The sequence below is a fragment of the Numida meleagris genome, chromosome 6 (assembly GCF_002078875.1).
Source record: "Numida meleagris isolate 19003 breed g44 Domestic line chromosome 6, NumMel1.0, whole genome shotgun sequence".
In the NCBI taxonomy this organism is placed as follows: Eukaryota; Metazoa; Chordata; class Aves; order Galliformes; family Numididae; genus Numida; species Numida meleagris.
In genome coordinates this window covers 5659271-5685362 of record NC_034414.1, presented here as the reverse complement: position 1 = coordinate 5685362, position 26092 = coordinate 5659271, and the positions used below count along the sequence as shown (strand labels likewise).

Genomic DNA, 26092 nt, shown 5'->3' with positions numbered 1-26092 from the left:
CTTGCGGGTACACTCAAGGGTGTTGGGACCCAACAGGGCCGGTCCCAATACTGACCCCTGAGGAACTCCACATGTGGAAAAATAACTACAACAAAAACCTGCTGTTTTTACTTAGTTTGCAAAATTTAATTTTGGATAACGTAACCGTATCCAGTTCTGGGCTCCCTGGTACAAAAAAGATAGGGATCTCTTGGAGAGAGTCCAGTGGAGGGCCACAAAGATGATAAAGGGCCTGGAGCATCTCCCCTATGAGGGAAGGCTGAGTAACCTGTGTCTGTTTGGCGTTGAGAAAAGAAGACTGAGAGATGATCTTATTAATGTTTGTAAATATCTTAAGTGTGGGAGTCAAAGGGATGTGGACAACCTCTTTTCAGTGGTCTGTGGGGACAGGAGAAGGGGAAACAGTCATAAACTCAAGCATAGGAAGTTCCATACCAATATGTGAAGGAAATTATTCACAGTGAGGGTGACTGAGTACTGGAACAGACTGCCCAGGGAGGTCGTGAATTTTCTTTCTCTGGAGATACTCAAGACCTGCTTGGATGCCTACCTGTGCAGCCTGCTGTACGGAGCCTGCTTTGCAGGGGGGTTGAACTGGATGATCTCGAGAGGTCCTTTCCAACCCCCATAATTCTGTGATTCTGTTAGTAGCAGAAGCGTACTTACCAACAAAGCGAGTCTTTGGTACTTCCGCTTCAGCTCGGCCGGGCTGTCCGATGGCTGCGCGCCTAGGACTTGGTACCAGTCCTTTCCTGTTATCTGCTCCAAGGCCATACTCTGGCAGGCCCCGAAGTGATTTGCTCAGTGCTGTGTAAGAAAAGGTAATCATTGTAAGTACAATTTGAAAAGGAAAGTTAAGGAAAGCAAAGAAGTGAGGAAACAGAGGCAGCTGGTAACACACCCCACAGGCTACAGGCCATACGGACATGATTAAACGGTGCTGTTTCTTGTCCTAGCTCTATGCATGCTTTGTTGCTGAATTTGCACACGGGCTCCTGGGGAACGGCCCTGCATTTTAGTTGCTATTTTGTAGCCATCTATGTTTAGAGCAATGTACGCAGGCGATTGATTAGGGACCTTCCAAGAGGAAGCGGTGCTTTGCCTCAGCAGGGCAAGAACTCGCTAAGTTCGACAAGGTTCTCATTCGCTGGTTTATTTAACGGTCGAAACAAAAAGGCTTCCTTCCCCGCTCCCCCACCCCCGCAGCACTGAGCACGGTTTCTGACGGGCGCCGTTTCGCTTCAGGCTGAGCCCCTTCACGCCGCCCCGCAGCGCAGCGGCCTTCCCGCCAACGCCGCCCGCAGCGGCGCGAGAGCCCACCGCGACCGTTAGCGTCAACGGACGGCGCCGCGAGCCCAACCGTCCCTCAGAACGCGGCGCAGCACGCACCCGCCTGCCCCGCACCGCCGGTCCCAGCGCGCAGCTTGCCGGGCCACGGCGTCACTCCTCCGGTGGGAAACGTAACCTCCGCCCGCCGCTTATGGGCGGCGGAGCGCTTTCCTGGCGGGGCCTCCCGTGTTTCCGCCCGGGCCCCAGTGGCGAAGCACCGGCAGGAAGCGGCGTGCCGGCCGGGACCGACGCTGTCTCCATGGCGACGACGGCGCTGCTGAGGCGACGGCGTGCTTCGTAAGTAGCGGCCCCGGCCGCCCCCCAGCGCCCGGCCTCGGCTCGGGGCGATCGGGAACGGTTGCCGGCGCGGGTGTCGCTCAGGCGCCGCGCTGCCCTTCCCGCCCGCTGCTGCCGGGGGGCAGAGGTTCACGAGGAGCCCCGGCCTCTCCCTGCCCCCCTCCCCCCCCGGGCCCCTCTGTCCTGCGGGCTCAGCACGCGCCGTCCCGGAGGGGAGGGATGGGCACCCTCTGGTCGTGGAAAGGAACAGAGCTCCAACCCCAGAAAGATGTTCCCTTGGCTGTGAGCTTAGGTCGGTGCTCTGGTCTTAGCGTTTGTAAGCTCTTGCGATGTTTACAAATATTTGTCCGGACGAACTCAGTTCACGGTTGGCTCAGCGTTTCAACGCACCACGTGCTCCCTTGGATAACGGTTTTGTTCACAGTGTTACAACTTTCTGCCACCTCCCCCACCCTGTGGGAGATGTCAGCAAAGCAGCAGATAAGTGGGAGCACTGAAGGGGTTGTTCCTTCCTCGAATCCCGCTCCCTGTGAGCACCAGCACGGGGCTGCCAGGCCTGAGCACTGCATGAGCAATGTGTGGACAGAGGGCTTCAACGTGGGCGGCAGAGAAATGAGAGTTTTTTCTGGACTGATGGGAGAAACGTTGCGTGATCAACAAAACTAACTTAGTTTTGTCACAGTTTTACTGTTTTCATTCATCTCATGATTGGTGCTGGTATCCAGATGGCAATGTAGTTTAAAGTTGGAGTTATATGAGAAATTTTGAGCGTTTTTTTTTTTTCTGACAGCGTGGTTGGCTGTAGTTCGTTGTTCAATGTAAAACTAATTACAGATGTTAAGGAATTGTTTCTGAGGTCAGTGGAAGAATTTTGGAGAAACTCATTGTTTTCTGTTTTAATGTAACAGTTTGCCGTTTATAAACTCTTAAATGCACAAACTATGAAAAGAAACCACAGCAGGGTTATCTGGCCTTGTCTTATATTACAATCATTGCGTCTCAGTTTCTGCTGTGTTTTAATCTATCCTGCTTCTGTCATCATAATGTTAGGTTTTGAGGTATTGTTTGTCATAGCTTATCTTAATCTCTCTGGTCTTAGTGCCTTTTGCAACTTCTGATCAGTCGGATCTGATCATCTTTTTTTACTAGAGGTATCAAAATCAAGTTACTTAAAGATCTGCTGAAATCAAATTGATGTGTGGGAGAGGAAGAGCGGGGCAAAAATCCTACCAATTCCTTTTGGTTGCTCCTGGCTAGTAAGTCAGTATGAAGTTAAAACCCAGCCACAGGCTTTGCTGCTTTCCTCTCTTCTGCTGGCAAAACAGAAGAAAGTGAGTAATATGCAAAGTGAAGGAAACTTTCCATGAAATTCTGGGATGGACAGAAACAGGCAGCAGATCTGGGGCTGTTGTCCCAGAATGGGAAGATAGGGGATGTGCAGGACTCATGTCTGTAAGATACTTTACAGCATCCTGTCCTGTCCTGTGTTGTCACAGCACAGGGAAATGATTATTTAAGTAATTAACTGAACTACCAGTGTAATAAAAGATGAGGGCAAATGATGCTGTCCTATTTTTGTAACAGCTTAAACATTCAGACTCGTTCAATTGGAAGTACATTTTTTACTTCTAAAACCAATTGTGTGTTGAAGTATTGAGGAGACTAGTAAAGCTTCTTCTTGAGCTTTTTTTATAATATACATTGTAATATATGCATACAAAAGAGTGATAAACATAAAAATTACAGGTTATATAAAACAGAAGGGAACTTTGCTCAAATTGTGTCATCTAAAATGTGATATTTGAAAAATTACTATTTTTGCAACAAATATCTTTCTACAGATGGAGTGCTAAGGTCATTTAAAGTGATTTCTACCTGGACAAATGTGTTCCTCTCTGGGTAGCATTTGTGTGTGTTAACTTCAGCATACACTGTTCTGCTGTTGTTAATACTAAGCACCATTCCAGAAAGTACGTTAGCTCTCCTCTTCATTTATTTTGTTTTTTTTTCTTTCTGAAAGCATATTTTTCTCTGCTTTCCTACTTCTCACTGAGAAGAAATAGGATTCATGCAAATAATGCCATGAAAGCACTCAATCACTTAATGTTTTTTATTTATTGCAGGGCTATTCTGAGTCCGGTATATTCTGCCTGACTATTGATATTAAGAGATTACGTTTTCTCACTTGCAAAAGTTTACTGCAACAGCTAATCATCCTCTGTTGAAAACTGTTCTTAATCCTAAATTTCAATGTGCTTCTGCTTCCTGCCACCAATTCATATTTACCTTTTGCCTTACACAGTAGTGTTTGAGCATATCATCAGTAGTGTACGATACGTACCAACACAAACAAGCACTTATTTTTTTTTTGTTTTGATAAATATGCTAAATTGAGCGTGTTAAGTCTTGCAGAGAGATTTTCTCTTAAGTATTTTTTTCTATTTTTTCTATTTTTTCCTCATTTTTCCATCTTTTTATGTTACAGTTAATAGGAAGTATTAGTTAATATGGCAGTTAATATTACAGTATTTCCCGGTGGGGTGGTGGGTTCTCACCTATGACCTACTGTTTTCATTCCGACAAACTGAGTCCATCAAAAAGATTTATTTTTTGTTTTTTTTCAAATGAAGTTGTCCGTCAGAGCTATAATAGACCTTTCTTTGGAGTCCCCCATCTAAGTGGGGATTCTGAATCCTGTCTCTTGGGAAGAATTGTTTTGTCTATGATAGATAATTTGTCCAACTTCGGTTGATTAAAAAAATCTTTGTAAGATAGTTTTTAAAAACATATCAATGTATTTTTGTTCTTGTTTTTTATGAGAAAGGTGACAGGGAGTTGAATGTTAAGTTATTCTAGAATTTGCCTCAGTTGGGTCAGGTTTGTCAACAGTAGAAAGAAAAACAAAGTTTTGTCTCCCGGGAGATGGGGATATGATAGACTAAATGTCATAATGATGTGAACAAATGAGATGTAACGTGCATTGAAAATGTATGTTTTCCATTAAATTTCCACAAAAATGATTGAAAACGTCTTGGGAATTATTTAAGCAATTTACAATATTGTTTAAAAAGGTACATCTGGGCACACTGAGTACAGTCTTTTGTCGTTCATTAGCAATGTATTTAATGAGGGTTTTTTAAGTGATAGATAGTTAAGGTAACAGACAAGTGACAGATTGTTTGTCTTTAACGATTTCCCTATTTCAGGCCCATTACAAAGCAATTAGAAATCTGACAGCGTTTTTCCTCTGCATTACTGATCATCTAAAGTGATGAGAAATGAGAGGTGATGAATATTAATTGTGTATTTTCATATAATTATCATAAATTATTACCTTGCCTAGTGTGCTGCGGGTGAATTAAACTCAGTGGATGAAAATTCAGATAAAATTGATAATTTGAAAGATTTTATAACTTAGATTTTACTTTTTGTCTTTGAAGTGTGGTGTCAGTCAGTATAAACCAGTCAGATTAGTGGAGGGAAAGGCAAAGATACCTGTACGTTTCCCTTCTTTGCTAATGTAGGTCAGCACAGTATTTACTCCTGCACTCTCTGACAAATAACCTGTCTTTTCAAACTTGCCACATTTACACTGAAGTTTTATCTGTGGCTGTCCGAACTTTTCTATAAATATTTACTTAAAGTTAGAGGATTAAAATGGTTTTAAAAGCCAAGTATTCGGTTGAACCAGGAACCTGCTATTTTCATCTTTAATCACTCACTTGGTATATATTCACTAGAATTCACCACCTGTTTGCACTGTATTGTTTTTGTTTAGGGACCCCAGACTCCACCAAAAATGAGAAGTGCTTGTATGACGTTCAATTCCTGTAATGAACAGACTGAATATGGCTGCTTTTGTTGATATAACTTGATCTTGTTTCTGATTATAGTTGGAACAAAAGTTTAAAGACCCTTACAAATAACAAGCTTGTTTAACGTTGCATTGGTTACTAGCTAATGCAAATTGCAATACATCTAAAGGTAACGGAGCAACGACTGTTGTGTCTATAATGCTTGCAAGCGTGTCAGATCAACAGTATTGCACAGTTGTTGTTAACAAGAGTTTCTGGAATATGTAATTATGAAATCAAATATTTATTATTTAGATTTTTTTATTTTAATTGGCTTTTCCCAATAATTGGAAATGTTTCCACTTACTTGTTGAAGAAGTATAGAGGCCTAATATTCTCTTTGATTACTTTCTTTAGAGGTACACTTGATAATGCTATCAACATTTTTCCATTAAGTAGTTTTTTTAAAGACCAAACTACATTCCAGGTCTGGTGACAAGTTATAAAATGGCTTTTCGCAGTACGGTAAAGAACATAGTTGCTGTAGTTCAAATACCATTTCCTTATATATTTCTGTATTACATAGAGATTTTAGTCCTAGCTTAAGCTAGGGTGTATGTTGTCTTTTCAGTTTCAACTGGAAGATATAGTTGGAAGGTCTGGTTGTGCTGCTCTAATGGCTAGTTGCCACTGAAAGTGGGAGGGCAAGAGAACAGCAACGTGTTTTGCTTAACTAGTCAAAGGGTTCAATTCGTGTAATAGGTTTTGCAGCTGTTTTCAGTGAATGGAAACAAGGGAACAACAGATCAGTAACAGCAACTTCAGTTTATCATCTGCCTAACTATTATAATTTGGTGTTATTACAAAATACAATAGCGCATTGCCTTTCTACAAAGGGAAACATTTGAAGTTGTATGAAGTTCTTTGAGGATGGTATCCTACACGGAGGGAATTGCAGGGAAGATATCAAGCATCATTTAGTTGCTGCCAAGTGTAACATTGTTGGGAAAATCAGTGGCGTAATGCCATTTTTACATGTTTACATTTGTAAGGCTAGAATTTATTACTAAAAACATTAGAAACCATTTGTAGTTGGTGTTTAGAGCAAATTCTGCTTGATTGCCAGTGAACAAGGAGTATTTTATCAAGCAAAAGTCTTCTTCCTGGCGAAGGATTGTGGTACGTTTCTCCCCTTCCACCTCTCTTATGAAACTGTAGGATCGATCTGGAGCCATTTCTTGGCTTTCTTCCCTGCTCTGGTGTTGAACAGATGGAACACTTTTTTGTCCCTTTGCCTTCCCTTGTGCTAAGGGAAGAATCTTGAAGAGTGTAAACATTGTTATCTATGCTAGTCAAAAGGGTAATTTCATCAACTGTACTTGGAATGGATTTGTGACAGGAAGGTCACCTTAGTTACAGCTGGATTGTTGGAGACGAATCCAATCAAGGTATACTATGATAAGTTAGTTACAGGTATTAAATAATTCCTTTGGTAAGCTGAGTTTATTGGACACTACCTTTCTACATATATATTTACATTAATTTCAGCAGAATTGCTTAGATAATCATTCAGTCACTAAGACTAGTTTAAAGAAGCCTTTTCAAGCATGATTTTTGGCCTGCCTTTTTGGAGATAGGCATGGGAAACGAAAGCATTAAGGGACTGGATAGGATACCTGCAGGTACTGGATGGGATACATCTGAAGAACTTGAGGGAGCTGGCCAATGCTGTGTGTAGTGATTAGGGGAAATCCCTTGATATTTAAGAAAAGTAATTGTTACATCTGTCTTAAAAAAAACAACTCAAGAGGGAGGACCAAGGAAATAGGCTGTATCTCAGTACCTACAAAGATTATGGAGCAAGTCCATGTGGAAGGCATTTCTAAGCATAAGAAGGAAACCAAGCTCATAATCTATTGTACTTTTAAGCAGAAAACGGCAAACAAGAAAAATCTAGGAAGTGCTCAGGAAAAGTGCCATATGGCACGTGCCACATGGATGCACAACCTATATTGGCAAAAGATGCGTGAGTAAAGCCATTGCAACTTTTCACTCGTCATTTGTCAAAATAAGATGTTTAATTTGCTATCATGTGGTAATTTGTAAAAATAAAATTGAGAAAATATTTCCTAGCATCATTCTCAATCTAAAGATGAAGGTACAAGGAAAACATGTAAGGTATTTTTATACCTTCTTAGTATAATATACTCTGACTTTCAGTCAAATAAAGGGGAGATTTCTCAAAATCCTACAGATTTTTAGTTTTCATTTTCCTTTAAGATTTTAGTCTTTTTAGTGTTTGTGAATCTTTCATTCTGGATCTATCTGCAGATGACTTAGTGGTACTGGAATATTTTAAATACTTTTGTCTTCTCAAGTTTCTTCAGCTATTTAACTGTTTGGGGGGTTGGAGCTTGATGGTCCTTGAGGTCCCTTCCAACGCAAGCCATTCTATGATTCTATAACGGTTCCTCTTCAGTCTGATGACAAACTGGAGTGCCAAGTCACAGTGCTAATTAACTGACTCCAGTCAGGGGGGCTCACTGTATTTTTGTACCATTAAAAATGAAAGCATGATTACAAATTTTAAGATACTGCTCATCTTTGCTGGAGGGAACAAATCCTGTTGTGTGAAAGCCATGGTCAGAGCATGGCAAGGTTGGCTTTAGAACATGGAGCTTTGGAACAAGCACGTTAGCAGGCCCAGCCAAGTCAAGCAGCCGGGTCAGTGAGCGCCCTGTTCATCAGCAGGCTTAGGGGGAGAAGACAGGGATAATGAAGAGTCAGCAACATGGGTCACCAGTCAGGGTGAGCCTCAGGTCTGGTGACAGGGTTCAACACAGCCAGTCAATCATTTCCAGGCCTGGCCAGTAGACGTCCTGTGGGCTAGGGCCCGCTGCCAGGCACGGCTGCTGTGCAGGTGGGGCTGCGGCTCAGGCCAGGCTGAGTGTGAGAGCTTCGGCTTAAATGCAGCTCCCGCAGGAAAGGAGGTCGGCCTGGGCTGGGGACACCCTGCAGAGCTGTCTGGCTGCTCCCCAGGGTCACTGAGGCAAGGAGGAGCAGTTCAGCTGTGCCAGTCGTGAAGCTGGCCCCAAGCCCAGGCAAAGCCCTGGAAGGGGGTGATCAGGCACCATGCAGTCCTTTCAGATTCTCGAGGTGCTGCTACCCTTTTTTCTCTGCTTCCTAGAGATGTGCAGGAGCAGATGGTAGCCACTTGAAGGTCTGCAAGTATAAGTGATGCCTAACTTTTGGTCTTTTAGAGCTTTTAATTTCCCTTATGATCCACCTAGCTAGTAAAACTGTGCTACAACAACTCAATTATCAATTTCTTTGGGAGCTCTTACTTTGGTCAAGGAAATGCACACTCTCATTTTTCACGCTGATTTATATTCCTTAGCATGGAAGCTTAATTCCTCAGACCTAGAGTATATTTTGCCTGCTCCAGGTATGAAAATATCCTATTTCTCTGGTGTTTGGGGTGTGGCAGACACTAAGAATAATGGATGCTGTCTAGTTTTTCATGGCTAAGTGAGATGAGACATTGAATGCTGTTAGATTCTTGTATTATCCAAAAAGTGTTATTTGAACATTTTTATCTACATTAGGCACCAGTTCCCTAACTAAGCAATGTAGTTTTCTTTCTTCTTGTGCGAGTACTGGAGAAAAATCTTTGGTTTTCATGGTCTGGAATGGCAGGGTTTCAGTGGGGGGAGGTGAAAGAGAGAGAAGCAGCAGCTTCTTTGTACTCAGCAGTTCAGAGATCTGGGATAAAATTTTCATTCAAGCCTTTGGCAAGATTCCCAACAATTTGGTGGGATATGAGTTTCATACACAGCGTGTAATTATTCTGGTATTACTCAGGATGTACTCTTTTAAGAAGAAATTGTAGTTTTCTAATAAATTGTAATTGGAAATAGTATTGCAAGAGAAGGAAAAGATTTGGCTTTCCTAATTAAAGGAAAATGATCATCGCTTTGTATTTCCAGCTCTTGTATGAGCTGCGAACAATTTACTTGACACTAGTTAGCCAGATGTAAAGTTTGCAGCATTATTCATTGAAGAAAGTCCTTCCCAAAGTGATACAGAATATGTATGTAGGTCGCCCAGAAAGTAATGTTGCTTGTTTATTTCCATGGAAACGGCAAGAGATACAAAGAGCGCAATAACGCTATTTGATAGTGTTTTGTAGCTGAGAATTCACTCTATTTTTCAGCGTATTCACAACCATTAGCCAATTTCTGTGGATGAGTTATCGAGATACTCTTAATTTTGTGACACGACAGCTGTGTCTGTCTGTCTGCAGCATGGCTTGTCTTTCATGTTGCTGTCACCACTGCAGAAATGCACCACCCGCCATCTCGCTGTGCTCTCATCCGCTGTTTGATCTCCCTACATGTTCAGCAACTGATGATGAATGTCAATGGGTGCAATTTTTTCCACATGAAGGAATTCAGTGACACACCTTTGCTTGGTAATGCACCTCCACGTCAGATGTTGTTTTGTCAGACTGCCCCTCTGCTGCCATGTTAGCATGGCAAAAACATGTAACAGAATTGGTGGAAGGTTCAACACCTACTGCCATACCTCCACCATCTGCCTCGGACTTGTTAGGCCAACATAATAAAACAGGGGGCATTGGTTTCAGAGCAGCCTTCATACGTAATGCTATCACTTGTTGGGTGAATGATTGTGAAGCCATTTTCATAAATACATTAGATTTATAAAACTATTAGGCTTTACTTTGTATCGTATGAGTGATGTCTATGGTGGGTATAACAAAATTGCATTTAGAATTGTCACAGTTTTTATGACAATTCTTATACAGGCCTTCGCCAGACAATGTTTCAGGAATGTAGTGCTTGAAGCATTCCATTCTCATCTGTCAATATAAAGCTATATTAATATGGTTATCTGGAGCATACATGCACGTAATCAACAATAACTCAAGTGCAAATAAATATGAAATGTGGCTGGAGAAAAGTGCTTTAATAGTGTAAGCAAATAATGAATAAATGTAAGATTTCCTTAACTCCTCCATTATACTTAAGATCTGATATTGCTTTTATTTTAATTTTTATTATCTTTGATAGATAAATAAAATGCTTTTGCCATGTAGAGAGTGCTTTTCTTGAGAAATCACGCAAGATGTGCAATTATAAAAAATAAAAATAATAAAAACTTAAATATGTTAATTTAAATAGAATATTAAATCACTGTATCTTTTGAACAGCTACTAAAAAAAATAAAGAAAAAAATATGTGCTTGTCAAATATGCAGTATAAATAAATAAGTTAAAATGGATGACTAGATAGTTATAACAAAGAGACGACCAAATAATGAACGTCTAAAGGATGATTGCTAGATCTGATGTACTTCATTGTATATTGTAAGTAATTGCTATCCATAAAAAATTCCATGGCTTCTGTGTAAGAAAAAGAGATAATTTGACAGGCAACACTAGTACTAAGCGACAGCAAGTACAAATCCTTGGCAACTGTCATTATCCTGCTGTTGAATTCACATCCAAAACTGTGTGATAACTTTGACCTGTGTAGCTGTTACTGAACCCGCGTCTGTTTAAGGAACTATATTTTTCAGTTATGGAAAAAAATGTTAGCCATGAGCAGATCAATTTCTTAGAAAACTATGTGGACTCTTTATTTTCTTTAGTATGCTACTGTTTTCTGTTTAAAGAAGAAATATGAAGGAACGTGCTTTAGTTTGGTAATTATGAATAATTGTAAAATTCCACTAGAGAAGTGGAATAAAAATTTTGATCTCTTATACATTAAAAAAAAAAATCAGCGTGTAGGACTTACTGAAAGTAAAATTTTCTTTTGCAGTCATTATAAAATGTCTTCATTGATTTGTTCATGAATAAACAGCAGCTTAATTGCTTGCAAATAAGACAAAAAGTTGTTAGAGCTCTTCAGGTTTTTAGATTTTTTAGGGTGTTTGTTTTCTGTTAGGTTAGTTGTTTTTTTTTTTTGTTTTGTTTTTTTAATATCCCACTGAAATTTCTGTAAACCTTTTCTCCTTGTATTTCTGTCTGGGCATTTTTACTTGTGCCATAAAAATAAGGTCCTACATGTTAGCTAAATTCACCATGATTTTATAGAAATTTTGCTTTATTAAGGAGTGCTAAGCCATCTTTTCCTGACTATTAAGCACCATTTCATAACAAGTTTTTAATGAGGTCTCCACATATTAAGTCCTTTGTTTTATTATGTTTAATCTCCAGAAGAATGGGCACCAGTGTTATGTCTAAATTTGGGTTTTCTCAAGGAATAAATCAGTTCAGCACTACAAGAATAAAATTACTCTTGGTAATTGCAGGCTTCCGTTTTCTCTTTGAGATCGTCTCACTTAAGTTGTTGGAGTTATTCTCAGGTACCCTAAGATTTACATGCACTGTGTTTAAATAATAGTTATGATGGTAGTAAATGTTAAGAAAAAGATGAAAAAGGACTGAGGAACAACGATATGATTAAGATAGAAATATCTACAGTAATTCTGTAGATATTTTCTTTCTTTGTATTTGCTGTCATTTAGTAAAAGGAGCTTTGGTAGGTACTAGATATTGTTGAAAAGTCATAGCCTTTGGCTTCACTAGACTGGCTACATAAAAGTTTACTTGGCATTTATAAACAACATAATCTCTAGTTAATACCAACCCTAATGTTAGTATTCTGTCAAAATAGTTGTGTAATATATACAAATATTATAATATGTATATAATAGTTGTATATGTATATAATATATACAATATATTGTATAATAGTTAGGGTTTATCCATTAAAGAAGTTCTTTACTGAATAAAAAAAATGACAATAGATTTCATTGTACAAAGAAATTTTACTTCATTTTTGCAGTTGTTTTTTGCTCTTCAAGTGTGTAACGAAACAGTCTTTTATGAAAAATGGATTTTACAAAAAAAACCCCTCCTGCTGTCACTAGTCTGAATTTGAAACATAGCATAATATATTCAGTTATAATACTAAAAAGATTTTTTTTGGTTGAACTCAAATATTCAGTATTCCAATGTCATAGTATTTTATTTGTGTAAGGATTTCTGTGCAATCCGTACAGATAAATTTGGAAGTTCATGCTTCTTGTGACATCATTTATATAACTTAAAAAGGGAATATTCTGTCAGTTAAGAATTACTTGAATATAAAGGGAGATGGAGGTCTTGATCTTATCCTATTCCTTTCTGTCTTCTTTATCTTTGATACTGCTGTACCAAAGATACATAGTTATGCTAGTGGTGATTCAGATCTTCTAATGATAGGATAAAGTGAAATTGTATGATCTTCAAATGGGCCGATATTTCATCCAGGTCTTTGAACTGTGTTCTATTGTAATTTTTTTTCCCATTAATAGTAGCGTCAAATTGGAAGTTTGATGCTTTTTTTCTCATTATTTTAAATGGCATTATCTCTGTAAGATAATTTTATATTCATTTGCAATGAATGAAGACTTGTACAGACTTAATGCTAGTGCAGTGCAGTATTCCTGGGATACCTACTGAACTTCACCATCATCCTGTCCTACAGCACTGTATACAATTCCCGTTATGGTTCTGGCTTACACAGAGATTAATAGAGCTGAATGCTGAAGTAAGTGAATTGAGTTGGATTTACAGAATCAAGAATCAGGGTGAAACTCTTAACACATTTTTGTAAGGTATTTTCCAACTTCAATTAAGTTGTTGTGTGCTTTTCATTCAAGAAGTTTTTGGAACTCCTTACAATCAATCCTTAATAATGTAAACTAGTAAAAAAAAAAACAGCATAAAAATAAAATGTTGACTATATTTGCAATACTTCTTTTTCAGGAAATGTCTCTGTTCCTATGCAAAAATAGCTCTTGAAAATGCTGAAGGGAACCAAAGCTATAGACAACTTATATTTGCCCATAACATGTCTGCTGTGAGCAATTGTATCAAGAAGATCAAGACTTCAGAATTGTTCTACACATCAAACAAAATCAGTTCAGAGCTGTGATGGTCTATCAGATATACAGACAGCTACAAATGAAGCTGTACAGACAATTTCCGTCTTATAGCGTCACTGAAGAGAAACAGACCTGAAAGCGTTCCCACAGGTCAACTAAGGTAATCAAAGCTTTTCTCTGCTGCTTTTAATCTAATGTTTGATGCAGTTCGGTCACCTTGCAGTGATGATTCAGCTGATATTCTTAAACAGACCTTGATAACTTTCATTAAGATTTCTTGACCTAACAGGTTCTTAGCATACATCTTTTTAAATATGTATTGATTTTAATCAAACATTTCCAAAAGGGAAATGAAATGACAGTAAAACAGCCATCCCAGTTTGCCTTGCAAATTTTTAGTGTGCGTAGCAATAGGTGGTTCATCGGGATGATTTTCTTTTAAAGAAGACTGTGATTCTCCATAATGAATCCAAGAATGAGTGGATTCCATCTGGAAAAAGCCAAGAAAACAATTGGCAATCTACCACGAAGATGACTAAAGTGAAAAGCTTTTTCTTTTTCGTGTGTTCTATTTTGAGTTGGAAAACTGGCATTAACCGAATAGGCAAATCTAGAAGATTACAGTTAGCCTTTCATTTGGGTGCAGACATGACCTCAGAGAGAGTACAAATGGCTCTAAATTGAAGTGTTTTCTTATAATGCTGAATCCAAAACCACTGAGGTGTATGTCACTGCTAATTTTGTATGATAAGATAGGTATTTCAATATACTTGTCCCCACATGTATGAAAGTCTTGAACTCTAAAAATCAAAGAGGTGATTTGCGTTTAAATTTTTAAAAGGGGGGAGATTCTGGGTTTCCTATTAATATGATTGAGCACTCAACACAAAAACAGCTACTCTAATTTGATGTCATGGCTTACTTTAGAAATGCTGAAAGAACACAAAAAGACTAGGATTTTTATGTGGTCATTTTGTCATTTAAGAAATGTAGAAATGATAAAATTTTTAAGATTGCCCACATAATGGTAGGTTTTAAGTTAAGTATCAGTTCAGCACACACTGAAATAAATGGGAGTGTTGCCAGGGATTTTTGAGGGAGAGAAATTAAAATCTTAGGCTGCAAACCGATTCTGAGTTTTGCATGGGAACCTCTTGTTGCAGACTAGGACGGAGATCGTATGTCACAAATGTGCATGCTGAAGTGTGATTTTTTTCATTATGAATCTTCTCCCCCCCGTTTTTTTTCCTTCTAAAAATAGCCTTGCTGTAGTATTGTACAGAAGTTATCTTTGATACAAGCATTTAAAAATAGAGTAATGGTGTTTGTTAGTTTTTTTAAATGAACTGTTAGTTTATTTAACTTTATTCTGCTAGCTGCAATAAATGTAGTATGCTATCTGGGCAACAGAAACAATTAACAATAAACCCCTCTCTGCAGTCACAGTATGGGCATAATTGCTGTCAATTTGATTGAAATTTTGCCTCCGAGACACTGTTGTCAGTGCTTACTTCTTAAACTAGAACCAATAATCTACATCGTCCACTGAGAGCATTTTGTAATTAAAGGTTTTCTCAGAATCAGTTAAAATGTTTCAATTTTTATTTGTGCTGATAGGTTTTCAGAAATATAAAGAAATATTTCATAGAAGGACTTCATGGGAAGGTGATAGAACTGTGTTTCGAGTATTCTAGAAAGTTCCGAGTAAACTCACTTTGGAATCAACTAGATCTATTTTGCTTAACACAACCCAATTTATCAGTAGATGATATTTTTTTAACTCACATGCTAGGAATTAAATTCTTACGCTATGAAGAATGTTACTGACTATACATCCAGATTGCCTTTTTGCACAATTATAAACATTCTTAAAAAATTATGTATTATTTAAAAAGCCAACAATCTTAGATTAGCATTTAAAAAAAAAAAACAAAGTGGATTTTTTTTTGGTAAAACTAGAAGCGCACTCTGTTTCTGTGTTTCAAAACTCTGGCATGTCCGGAAGGCATTTGAAGTATCTGAAGTTATTAAACAGCAGCCAAATCTAATGAAAGTCAGAACTTAAAAGAATGGCAAAAGCAAGATCTTTGCTCAAGTTTCTCTGTCCTTAATCCAGTAACATCTAATAAAAGTTTTCTTGTGTGCATTAGCTTCATTTATAGCTTTTGCTTCAAATCCCAATGTGTATCCTTTTTTTCCTTTACAGTTACATGAAACTTTTCTTCTTTTGTACACTATTTGTAAAATGTGTCTTGTTAATAATTCTTATAAACACTAAGTGGAACAAGCTATGGAAATAAAGAAACGAATAATATACTTTATTACTTGTCAGTAAAAATGAGAGCGCAATGCTTTTAAAACAGTCCTTTTATAGGTATATATTTTCCTCATCTTGTTACCTTATGAATTCTAGTGATAATCACTAAAATACTAGATGACTTATAGTGCAGCTGCAGACTGTTAAATTATTTGAGAATGGATTTCTGATTTCCAATTTATTTTTTTTCTGACTAAAATGGATCACAAAATAAGTATGTTTGTAATCAGTATTCCTTACCTCTGGTATTCATTTAGCTGCTGGAGGAGTGCACTGAAAAGCTGATTCTGAACATGGCTGCACAACGAGAGTTCTTGGCAGACAGCACTGAGGCACTAGAACCTAAAGACGTACCCCATGATGCCGATGTTTATATTTCAACTGAAGAGACCTTTTTAGATCCATTAAAAAAAAAAAGGTTAAAAAAAAAGGAGAATCCACAGCAAATGGCTTAAGGGTTGCAATTAAAAATTATTTTCATCCTGTCTCTTTGCATGGTTTAACAAAACTAATGTTTACTCATTTACAGCTCAGTAAGAGGATAATGTGCTTAATGAAAGAAAAATCTACTGACAGCCACGTTTATTGCCCTTCATTAGCATTGGTACTTAATTTAATATAGATCTGAATAGACATTAGGGAGCCTGCAGGAGGCTAAATGGTGAAAATGTAAAGAGATTACTGAATTTACTGTTTAGTTTCAGTGACATCAAACAGACAAAATTCATTAAGCTTATTCCACTGGTAAAAGTAATCCAGAATGTAAGATTGGATTCATTATTGCCATTGTTTATAAATTTTGGAACATTTATTTCAGCAATATGGAATATTAGCTCCATCACACTGTATTAATATTACCTTTTTCAGTACGACCTTTAATAACAACTTTCTTTTCTACTCATTCCTTTACAAGTCTGCTAATTCTGTTTCCCTTTTTATAAGGGAAAAACTTTCTGAATCATTTATATTTTAAACACAAATAAATCTTCGTCATGTTTTAATATCATTAAGTCCATTCTGAGAGCTCTGCAATAAATTAGGTGGCAACATTTTATAAAATTAAGATATCAACTGAGTATTATATTAAATGATTAACGCTACTGGCATTTGTGTTAAAGAATCATTAATTAATAGAAGCTAATGTATTATTAAAACCAAATGTTTATTAGGATAGAGTACATATAGGTACATTTCCAGTGAGAAATGCAAATAAGAAGAATTGTCCTAAGTTATATGAAAGCGTCAAATTCGTATAGTCTTGCAAGAGAAAAGGTAGAGATGTGTTTTTAAAAATGTTAGGGATAGCAAAAAGAAAATGAAAAGAGAAATCATTCAACTAGTGAGTATATTTTTCATATATAAGTACTTTATACTCTTCACACTTTGGGCATGTTTATTTTCTATTTCTTACTTTCTTTAGACACAAATGTTTTGTTTAATTATCCTATATCACCTTTAAATAGCTTTCGTTACCATGGGAACTATTATGAGACATTAGTGTTAAATCTTCCCTTCTGTATTTGCAAATTCTGAGATGATCGTTCTTTAAATCCTTTGCAGATTGATATTACTTAATGCAGACATTTGGAGAAGATACCTATATAGTACTCATAACTGACTATTTGTCTAAGAAAATGACTGCTGTATAATTCTTTATGTATACATAAAAACCCGATATTAATTTGTAGAGCCTTTGTGATTTAAGTCCTGTAATTGAAGGGGTATTTAAATATTCATAGAGGTATTCAGGGATGAAACTTACGTTAGTAAGCCTGCGTCTTCCATCATCAATTTTGTATGTGATAAACACTTTTGGTAACATGAAAATTATTCTAATTACGATACAGGCAACTCATTTGCTAGAATGACTATAGTGAGTGGTCTCTATATTCAGGCGTAAATCTTTTTATTTATTCTTGCAAAATCGTATGATCAAACTGCTGTTTGCACTCTAAGTACCATTGAAATGATACTATTATTTCAGTATTTTTGCATGAGCATCGCTATAATTTGTTACAAAATGTTCACTGGCCTGCATATAGCTGAACGTTATGATAGATTTTCACATTCAATCTTTATTTTATTTCTTTCATTTTCCTCTTTCAAGCCAAGTTCAAAACAAAAACTTCTGTGCTTTGTCTGCTATCTTTGGCTGTGTTTCACTGTGACATGCACTGCTGTTCTTTTAGCACCAAAATGTTGGCACATGCTACTGAAAATTTCACACCATCTCTTGCTGGATCAGCAAGCTTAACCTACCAAAATCTGGTGTTGTTGAATGGTTTTTGACTGATAATCAATCTTTTTGCTGCTCGACAGTTGTTGCTGGGACACAGACTAGAGCAGGTGGCAGATGTGCCTTGTCTTTTGAGAAAAGAAAGAGTAGGTGAGCTTGGGCACAAAGTAACATATTGTGTGTCCATTAAAAGGCTAAGTATAACAGGAAAGTCACTGCTGTAAGTAGAAAAACCACCAATACCAGAAATGGGCCTTTTTATACTCCTGTTTACAGCATTCATAGAGCTGGAAAATGACACTAATGTAGAATTCCATGTGCTCAGAAATCAGAATTGACCTTAAAAGTGTTACTTCTCTAAATAACATTCCGTAGTACTTAGTCTCGCTTATATTTTTGTTATTTATACGTAGCATGAGAGTATGAGTCAAAAATACATTTTAAATTAGCTTCAATATACTAAGATAGATTTTAGACATGTATAAATACAGAAGGCAGACAGTGTGTATTTCATTTTTTATTTTCTCTAGCACAAGACTGGGAAGAGAGCATAGAGTAGTATACCTTGTCGGTGTGAACATACTGATTGCTGCATTAAAATTCCTAATGCATAGATAACAAGTTCAAACTTCAGCAGCAAATCCCTTTTGATATACTTGACTATCCCAACCCTGAAAATACGTACAAGTGATCACGTGGAAATCAGACTTTTTATGTGTACAGTTACGCAGAAATATTTGCAAAGTCAGCATCTTTGTTGAAATCTGTATTTTGAATACTGACCCAGTCACTAAGTGTGTCAAAGGCATTATCATCTTGCACATACTTTCACTGCTTCAAGAGCTATAAATAGCTGGAATAATTAGAATTCCAAGTGATGGCTTTGTCCAGTTATTTGGATTTATTCACCTCTTCATCCTTCTGACATATTAAAGTTTAAATGGAAATTTGGGTTAAGTGAATAAGAGTACAGAAATAGTTGTCAAGTTTTATAATCTGAGATAAAAATTGAAAGCTGTCACTTCTGCTGATTTATTTAAATGTTTATAATAAATACAAGTGACATATCAGTTAAAAGTGTCATTCCAATAGAAGTTTAGCTAACAAAAGAGTACCAAGTCTCGAGCATTTTGAACGTATTTTGGAGACACTATTGTAGAACTTGTATGTTGCAGAACTATGCCAAAGAGTTAATGCTGTGTGGTATGCTGTTACTCCAAGTAATGTATGTATGATGAACAAGAGTGTTTGTATGTAATGATTGTTCGTTGGCAATATATTGGAGACCATATACGTGTGTGTTTGTTAGCAGGCATTTGTATGTATAACAGTTGCTGAACTTTAAAAAAAAAAATTGACATTCTTATTCCTTTTAATACCTCTTGATTCTTCTGTCAGCTTTTATTGTAACCCCCTCGTGTCTTTGCAGTTGAATTTCAGATGTCCAGTATACTGCTTCATTTTTTCTTCATTAGTTATTAACTTGAAGTGATACGAAGTTCTTTCCATTTAATTTAATTCCAGTAACAATAGCAAACTTGCATAAGAAAATAATCGGTTAGCTATTGCTCTTTCATAAAGTGTTTGTGCATTTTATCACTCCTGCTATTGCAGAAAATATGGCCTAATGTGAGTTTATGTTAAGTATTTTTTTTGGTTTTTGTCTTAGCCATTTACCTTGAACATGCTTCTGAATTACTGAATTGGAGATGAAGTTTTGAATGACCAATTGATTGTGGCCTTGGACTGCAATCCAAAACCAGTTATACTCAGATCTAATTCACTGTACTACTGGGAGTGATTTCGGTAGGAGCCTTCAGAGAAGTTAAGTTAAGCATTTGTATTTTTGTATGACTGTACTGACTAGACGCACAGCTCATGTGCAGATAGTTTCCTTGTATACAATATCTAATTTAACTGTGCTGATCTTCAGCTCAATTGCTTTCTAAAAACAGCATTTTGGCCAAAATATTTTTGTTGATGTGCCACGTTCAAACATTTTTTGTAAGTCATAGTGACAAGGCTTCTTTGTTGAAGCATGGTCTACTTTGCAGACCAAATAGGACACTTCATCTAATTAACCCTTTTATTACTAGGGCGTAGGGCATTGTTTATGACCTACCTCCAGATCTTATTCTGTGGATGACTGTATTAAAGGTATTTTTCTTGTGTTCTGTGTTTTTTTCACCATAAGTGAAAAGGTACTCGTGTTCTATTACACAGATTGCTAAGTTAGTTTGGTGGCTGGATTAAAAGAAACTGTGACCTGTTCTGTTCCTTTAAGAGTGTTGGCAAGCATGCTTATATTGCATTCTTGATGCAAATGTAGCAAAGTGCAAGTATCATTCTAGTCATCAAGACATTTACCATAACAGTACGTGTTATTTTAATGAATGAGATTTTCTTGTCTCAAAATAAATTCGCTGTTACGCAGTTTTAAAAATAATGTTTATTAATAGGTTTAGAACATGGAAGAACTAAGGTAGTGTATTTTATATTTATTTACTATATTTAATAGTGGATGAGTGTACCTTCATTTTACTTATTGTTCAACAGTAATTTTTACGAACATTTAAACCTCACTTAGCATGATCTAATAGTTCTGAGACTGTATTGCTAGTGTCTATGAACAGACATGGAAACAATTAGTTCATAAATGTTCACATTTTTGCAACTTACCCTATAATCTTCCCGTTAAAGTTACAATTGTACAATATATATATGTTTTCATTTGTGTATTTTAAAAACCAAACATAATGAAAATGATTTTGTCTTTTTTTTGATACCCTTTGAAAAAGAGAACAGTAAAAAAAGTAGTCCAAATTGAGTATTCTTAATGCTGCATTTCATGTCTGCATCAAAATGAAGATATGATTTTTTTTCTGTTAAGGCACATTTAGATGCCATGCGAGCTACAAAATTTACTACTTTACCATGACACGTTCCAATTGACGAGAATGCGTGTAAGTACGTTGAAAATAGGCCTTCTTTTCTGTAAGGAGTAAGTGTCGTTGAAATGGTTAACTCTCACAATTCTAACTAGTGATTGATTTGGAAATGTATCATTTCCAAGTAGCATTCTAAGTAACAATAGTCTTGCTACAAATACTTGTAACAAGTGCTTTTTTTCCTCATCAAAATGTAAGAACCGAAATTGTCACACTTAATATTCAGAAAAAATACGTGTCCCTTATGACCTTGAAATTAACACCTTTTATTACAGATTTTCTCTTAATTACTGTATGTTATGTTTTTATTTAAGTGCAATTATACTGGACTTCGATCTGAAAAAGAAAATATGCTATAAATGAATCATAAAAGTATGCAGAAATATGTGTTTCATCCCTAATTATTTGTCTTATCTTATTGGTTGAAGATTTCCAAATACACCACGGGACTTATTGTAAGCTATACAAGTTTGTTCTTAAATCATCATCAATCAAAATGGTCATGGATATTTAGTTAGACAATAGCTTAATCAAATCCTGAAAGTTAGAACAACAAAGCCCTTCATTGTTGAGAGAGATGCTAGTATAACACAGATTGTAATTTAGATTATATTTTGTTTCTGACAGATAATGTATTCTAATATTTTATCATGGAAAAACTATATTCAAATTATTAGTGCAGATTTTTTACATCACTTTCTTGTTGTGATTATCTGTTTGAACTGTGAAGTACCCACTTCTGAGCTATTTGGGAACTCTTTGTGATAATAAAGTCTCCTTCTAGCCACTCAATGGGATTGAACTCTTTAGTGTTTCATTTTCAGGAATCTAATGGTATGATCCCACCTTTAAAATGCTGCATCTCTTCCTCCTTTAGATTTCTCAATTAGCAAACTCTGCTACTTCCTTTGACACAAAAAGTAAAGGTGCATATAGTGTTCCCTCAAGCACTTCCACAGCAGACTTTTATTTTAAAAAAAAAAAGTCTGTCTAGACATGGAGTCGTATTGATGGTCCAACAACCATAATAAATGTATGTTGTCTGGCTTTAACTTTATTTCCTAGACACAGACTTCTCTCTCCTGTGCATTAACCTTGGTAGTTTCTTAAAGAAATATAAGAAATCTTAGTGGCATACTTCAGCTTGTGTAAACTGAAAGCCAAATGTGATAATGTATTTATGTGTATATGTGTATGAAGTGGCAATACACACAATAAAGTGTGTGTATAAATATATATGTAACGCAATTTTCTAGACTGGAAAAATATTTTCAAAACATAGCCTTAAAATTAGATATTGAATAAAAAGAATATGGAAGCAGTAAGGTACAGCAAATACATTTAATGTAATTAAATGTGAAAAGTATAGCTCCGTTTAGGCAGTAGTCTAATTAATTTGACCTTCCTAGTCATATCATAGAAGACAGATCCAGGGTAAATTTTGAGAATTCTTTATGCATACAAAGAACTGGGTTTTGCAAGGCAATTTTGTCCCTACCTTTTGCATCGTCAGCTAACGACCTTGCTCTGTAGAACCTTTGTCTTAGTTCCTTTGCACTAAGCAGGACTATTGAGATGAACCATTCTTCAAGTAATGCAAAACATTGAGACCTCTATCCCTGCTAACCTACAGACTGCGGTAAGAATTTAGTTGAAGTATTTTGTACTTAAATCTCTGACCCTTGGTATAAAATCCCCCCAAACAAAATTGGTTGCTAGCTGTGCAGAACGGAAAATCTTTCCCAGTCCACAAGGAGACAGTCTTATCATTCTAGATCCAAGAAATCTAGAAGTTCAAGAGACATTCTTCTCCCTGCCAAATAGAAGAAAACTGTTTGCATTGTAAACTGTCAACCTATCAATTGAATTTTTGGGCTAAGATGTGAAGCCATAGAACCTTAACCTTTCACCTAGACTCTATACATTTTCATCATTGTTGATGCAGTCTCTTACGCGTTCATCTTATTTATGCTGTTTGCCATTTACACATACTTAATTCCCCAAGTAATTTCAGATTTATTTGACTGTAAATAAGCAACAAATTCATATGAAATGGCACAGAAAATGTTAATTATTTATTTTAAGCTGCCAACATAAAATTTTGGATTTCTTGAAACCATCTGCATTGCTGCTGGGCTACTTGTGTGTAATCATAGGAAGTTTAGCTTAACTTTTAGTGTTGATTCCCTGTTTAAATTGTTCAACTAATATTAGAAGTTGCAGTGGTTAATCATGTATATATTTTCAAATATTTCCCAAATTAGAATGTACCTTTATTTTTTTAAGAATATATAATATGTTTTTAGTTAAGTAAAGCGTGATTTCTGTCACATAAAACATTATGGGAAACTTTCATCATTCATTGATGAAGCTAAACCTATATTTGTGCTTAGGGAAAAATATATAAGAATATTTTCACAAGCTGGGGGTCTTCTTGAGTTTTAATGGACGTTAATACTATGACCTTTTTTCTTGAAAAACTCATGGAAAACTTCAGGGCAAGGGGATGAAATATTTTGACTGGCAGAAAAGATGGGATGTTTATAATTTTAATCAAATTCAGAATTAAGACATACTTCAAACAACATGTCAGACTAGTGTTAATGAGTTTAAAATCTAATGACAACAGCTGTCATTATTAGTTAAATATAGCCTTTGTGCCTGTGGCAATAAATGACACTTCTGAACATGCAGAAACAAAAAATTCTCAAGTATTTAAAGAAAAGGGAGTGACTGTAAACTTATCTAAACCCAGGAATGTGACCTAGGCATAATATATTTCCCAAATACAGAGGCCTCTGTAACATGAACAAAAGAATGCAACATTACATCTTGTTACTTCTAGAACATTGATATTTTAGGAAACTTGGACATTTTCTCTTGTTTCATAAATGTATTTCACAGAAGTTTGTGATTTGTTACATTATATATAAAAAAGTTAACTTCTGCATTACTGTGTTGCTCCCTTTAAAATGCATTGCTCAATTTTCAGAGTCGTTTTAAAAAAGTGTTAACTGAGAAAATTATGTCCTATATTTAATAGAAAAAATATTTCTTGCAGATTAAGTTTTGGGTTTATGAGGTTATAATAGTTCTTTTAGACACTTGTTGGAATTTATTGATTCAGTGGGTCCTGACTAAGTTGCATATGTTCCTATGTAAGTGTTCATGGGACCCAGTTGGTGCAATCTTCGCGATATTCCAACCTAGCCATCGTTAATTCCAATGCACTGAAGCCAATATTCAGATCCATATTCTGTTCTTCGGTTGTAATCCGCCAACTTGGGCAGATGGGATTATCAAAATGCTCATCATTTTGTGGTATGCCAGCAGTGTCTGGCAGTCTAGATCATGGCTTGTCTTTCACATCAGTGCCACCACTGCAGAAACGCACCACCCACTGCCTCACTGTGCAAACACCCATTGTTTGGTCTCCCTAAATGATCAGCGAGCATCAAGGAATGTCAATGGGAGCAATTTTTTTCTGCATAGACGAATTCAGTTCCACACCTTTGCTTTATCTGCACGTCTCTGTCAGATGCCATTTTGTCAGACTGCCCCACTGCTGCCACCTTTTGCATGGCAACAAAATGTAACAGAATACTGGTGGTTCAACATCTACTGTTGTGCCACCAACATCCGCCACTGATGCTATGGGCCAACAAAATGAAGTAGGAGGCATTACTTTCAGAGCAGCCCTCGTATGCCTTTCTAGTGGATTCCTGGTTTGTGAGTCCCAAAAGATAACTGCCACACTTCTCAAATCAGGAAGGATCATGGTGGTATAAAGATGTGCAGCAGCATCAATGCTCACAGAATTTCAGGTAAGGAAAGTAATTTGTTGCTGTAAGTAAGGGAACAGAAAGACACTCAAGTGACTGATTTTATGTCTACACTGCTCTGAAACAGTGAAAGTATGTTCACTGCCTTGTAGCACCTGCTTTCTGTGCACGTAACAAACTCTTCGACATCTTCTTCAGTCCTGGCTAGGAACAAATGGTCATGCTTAGAGTTATTTGGCCATTCGGATCCTAGAAGGCTTAGTCCTATTGCATTTGAAGCCTCTTTGCAGGCTTATACTGAATAGACAAGCTTGACTTTCCGAGTAATTCTCCCACCAGCCCTAGGGGGTATTTTAGATATAACCTTAACGGGTGGGCAAAATGTTTCTTCATCGCATTCTTTAGCTTAGGCAGCAATAATCTTCCTAAGTTTGCCTTACGGCATCTACTTGCTCTTATCATTCAAGGCCAAGCAGTCTGTAGGTTTCACCTTCTGTCATCTTTTGTTATAATCTCAATCAGCTGCCAGTTCTTTTCCAAGTATCAGTCTGCTCAGGGAGAAATCAAACTACACTTATTAAGGTTGATACCCAAACAGAAAAACATTATTTTACTGTTACCCCAGCCAAGTTGTAACACTTTCTTGTGTGAGAAATAACACATAATGTGAATTAATCACTACCTTTTCTAAGTGAATCACAGTACAGGCTTAGATTTTTCTCAATGCATGTTAGATCTCCTTCTTCCAAGGCTAAGTCTTCTGAAACTTCTCTGAAAATAAACCTATTTGAAAAATTTGTGGATGACAATCAATCCATCTTTTTACTTGCTCAAGTTAATTTGTTGAGGACTTAGGATCTGCTTTCCAATGCTAGTATAGATGTTTTCCTACCAGTACCTACTGACCATCTACTGATGGTCTTGTAACCATCTCTTTACTGCGAGATCCTTGTTTTCTGGATAGGTCATATGTAGGTGTGATTAAAGATTTGCTGTTCAAGTGAATTTTGAGATGCATCTTCTTCATTACTGCAGTCACATACCGCTTGGAACCTGTAATGACAGAGCTGTCAAGAGAAAATCGGACCTTCTATATGCTGAGGGAGACAGTGTTCTACCTAATTAACCAAAATACTCTTTTCACAAAAAATGCTCATAAGAAAGATACCTTTGTAAACTGTTGTTCGTGAACTGAAAAGTAACCTTTTTGTGTGAATAAGTGGTTGATGTCCTTTGATGCTTGAATGTGTGCTTTGAAAAAGATGTTTAGTTCAAACTCTTTTTGTGATTGTGTGCAACTTTTCAGGATTCCTGTTTCTAAGATGGAAGAACCAAAAAAAAAAAAATCATGCTTCTTGCATGAGTAATAAATCAATAATAATGAACACTTGCCAATTTTTTAATAAGGATTTAAACACACAAGTTCATTAATG

At 36.7% G+C, this 26092-nt stretch overlaps 1 protein-coding gene across 2 annotated transcripts in view; it reads right to left on the bottom strand.

Annotated features, from left to right (window-relative positions):
* Positions 1–1528, bottom strand: part of DNAJC24 (DnaJ heat shock protein family (Hsp40) member C24) — a 44865-nt gene extending 43337 nt beyond the window's left edge. The window contains exons 1-2 of one of the 2 annotated variants that reach the window (XM_021402971.1): positions 1390–1528; positions 667–807 (exon numbers count right to left, since the gene is read on the bottom strand). In XM_021402971.1, coding sequence (XP_021258646.1) covers positions 667–774 — 108 coding nt within the window. In that variant the 5' untranslated portion in view covers positions 775–807; positions 1390–1528. The other variant, XM_021402972.1, reaches the window with a different exon arrangement.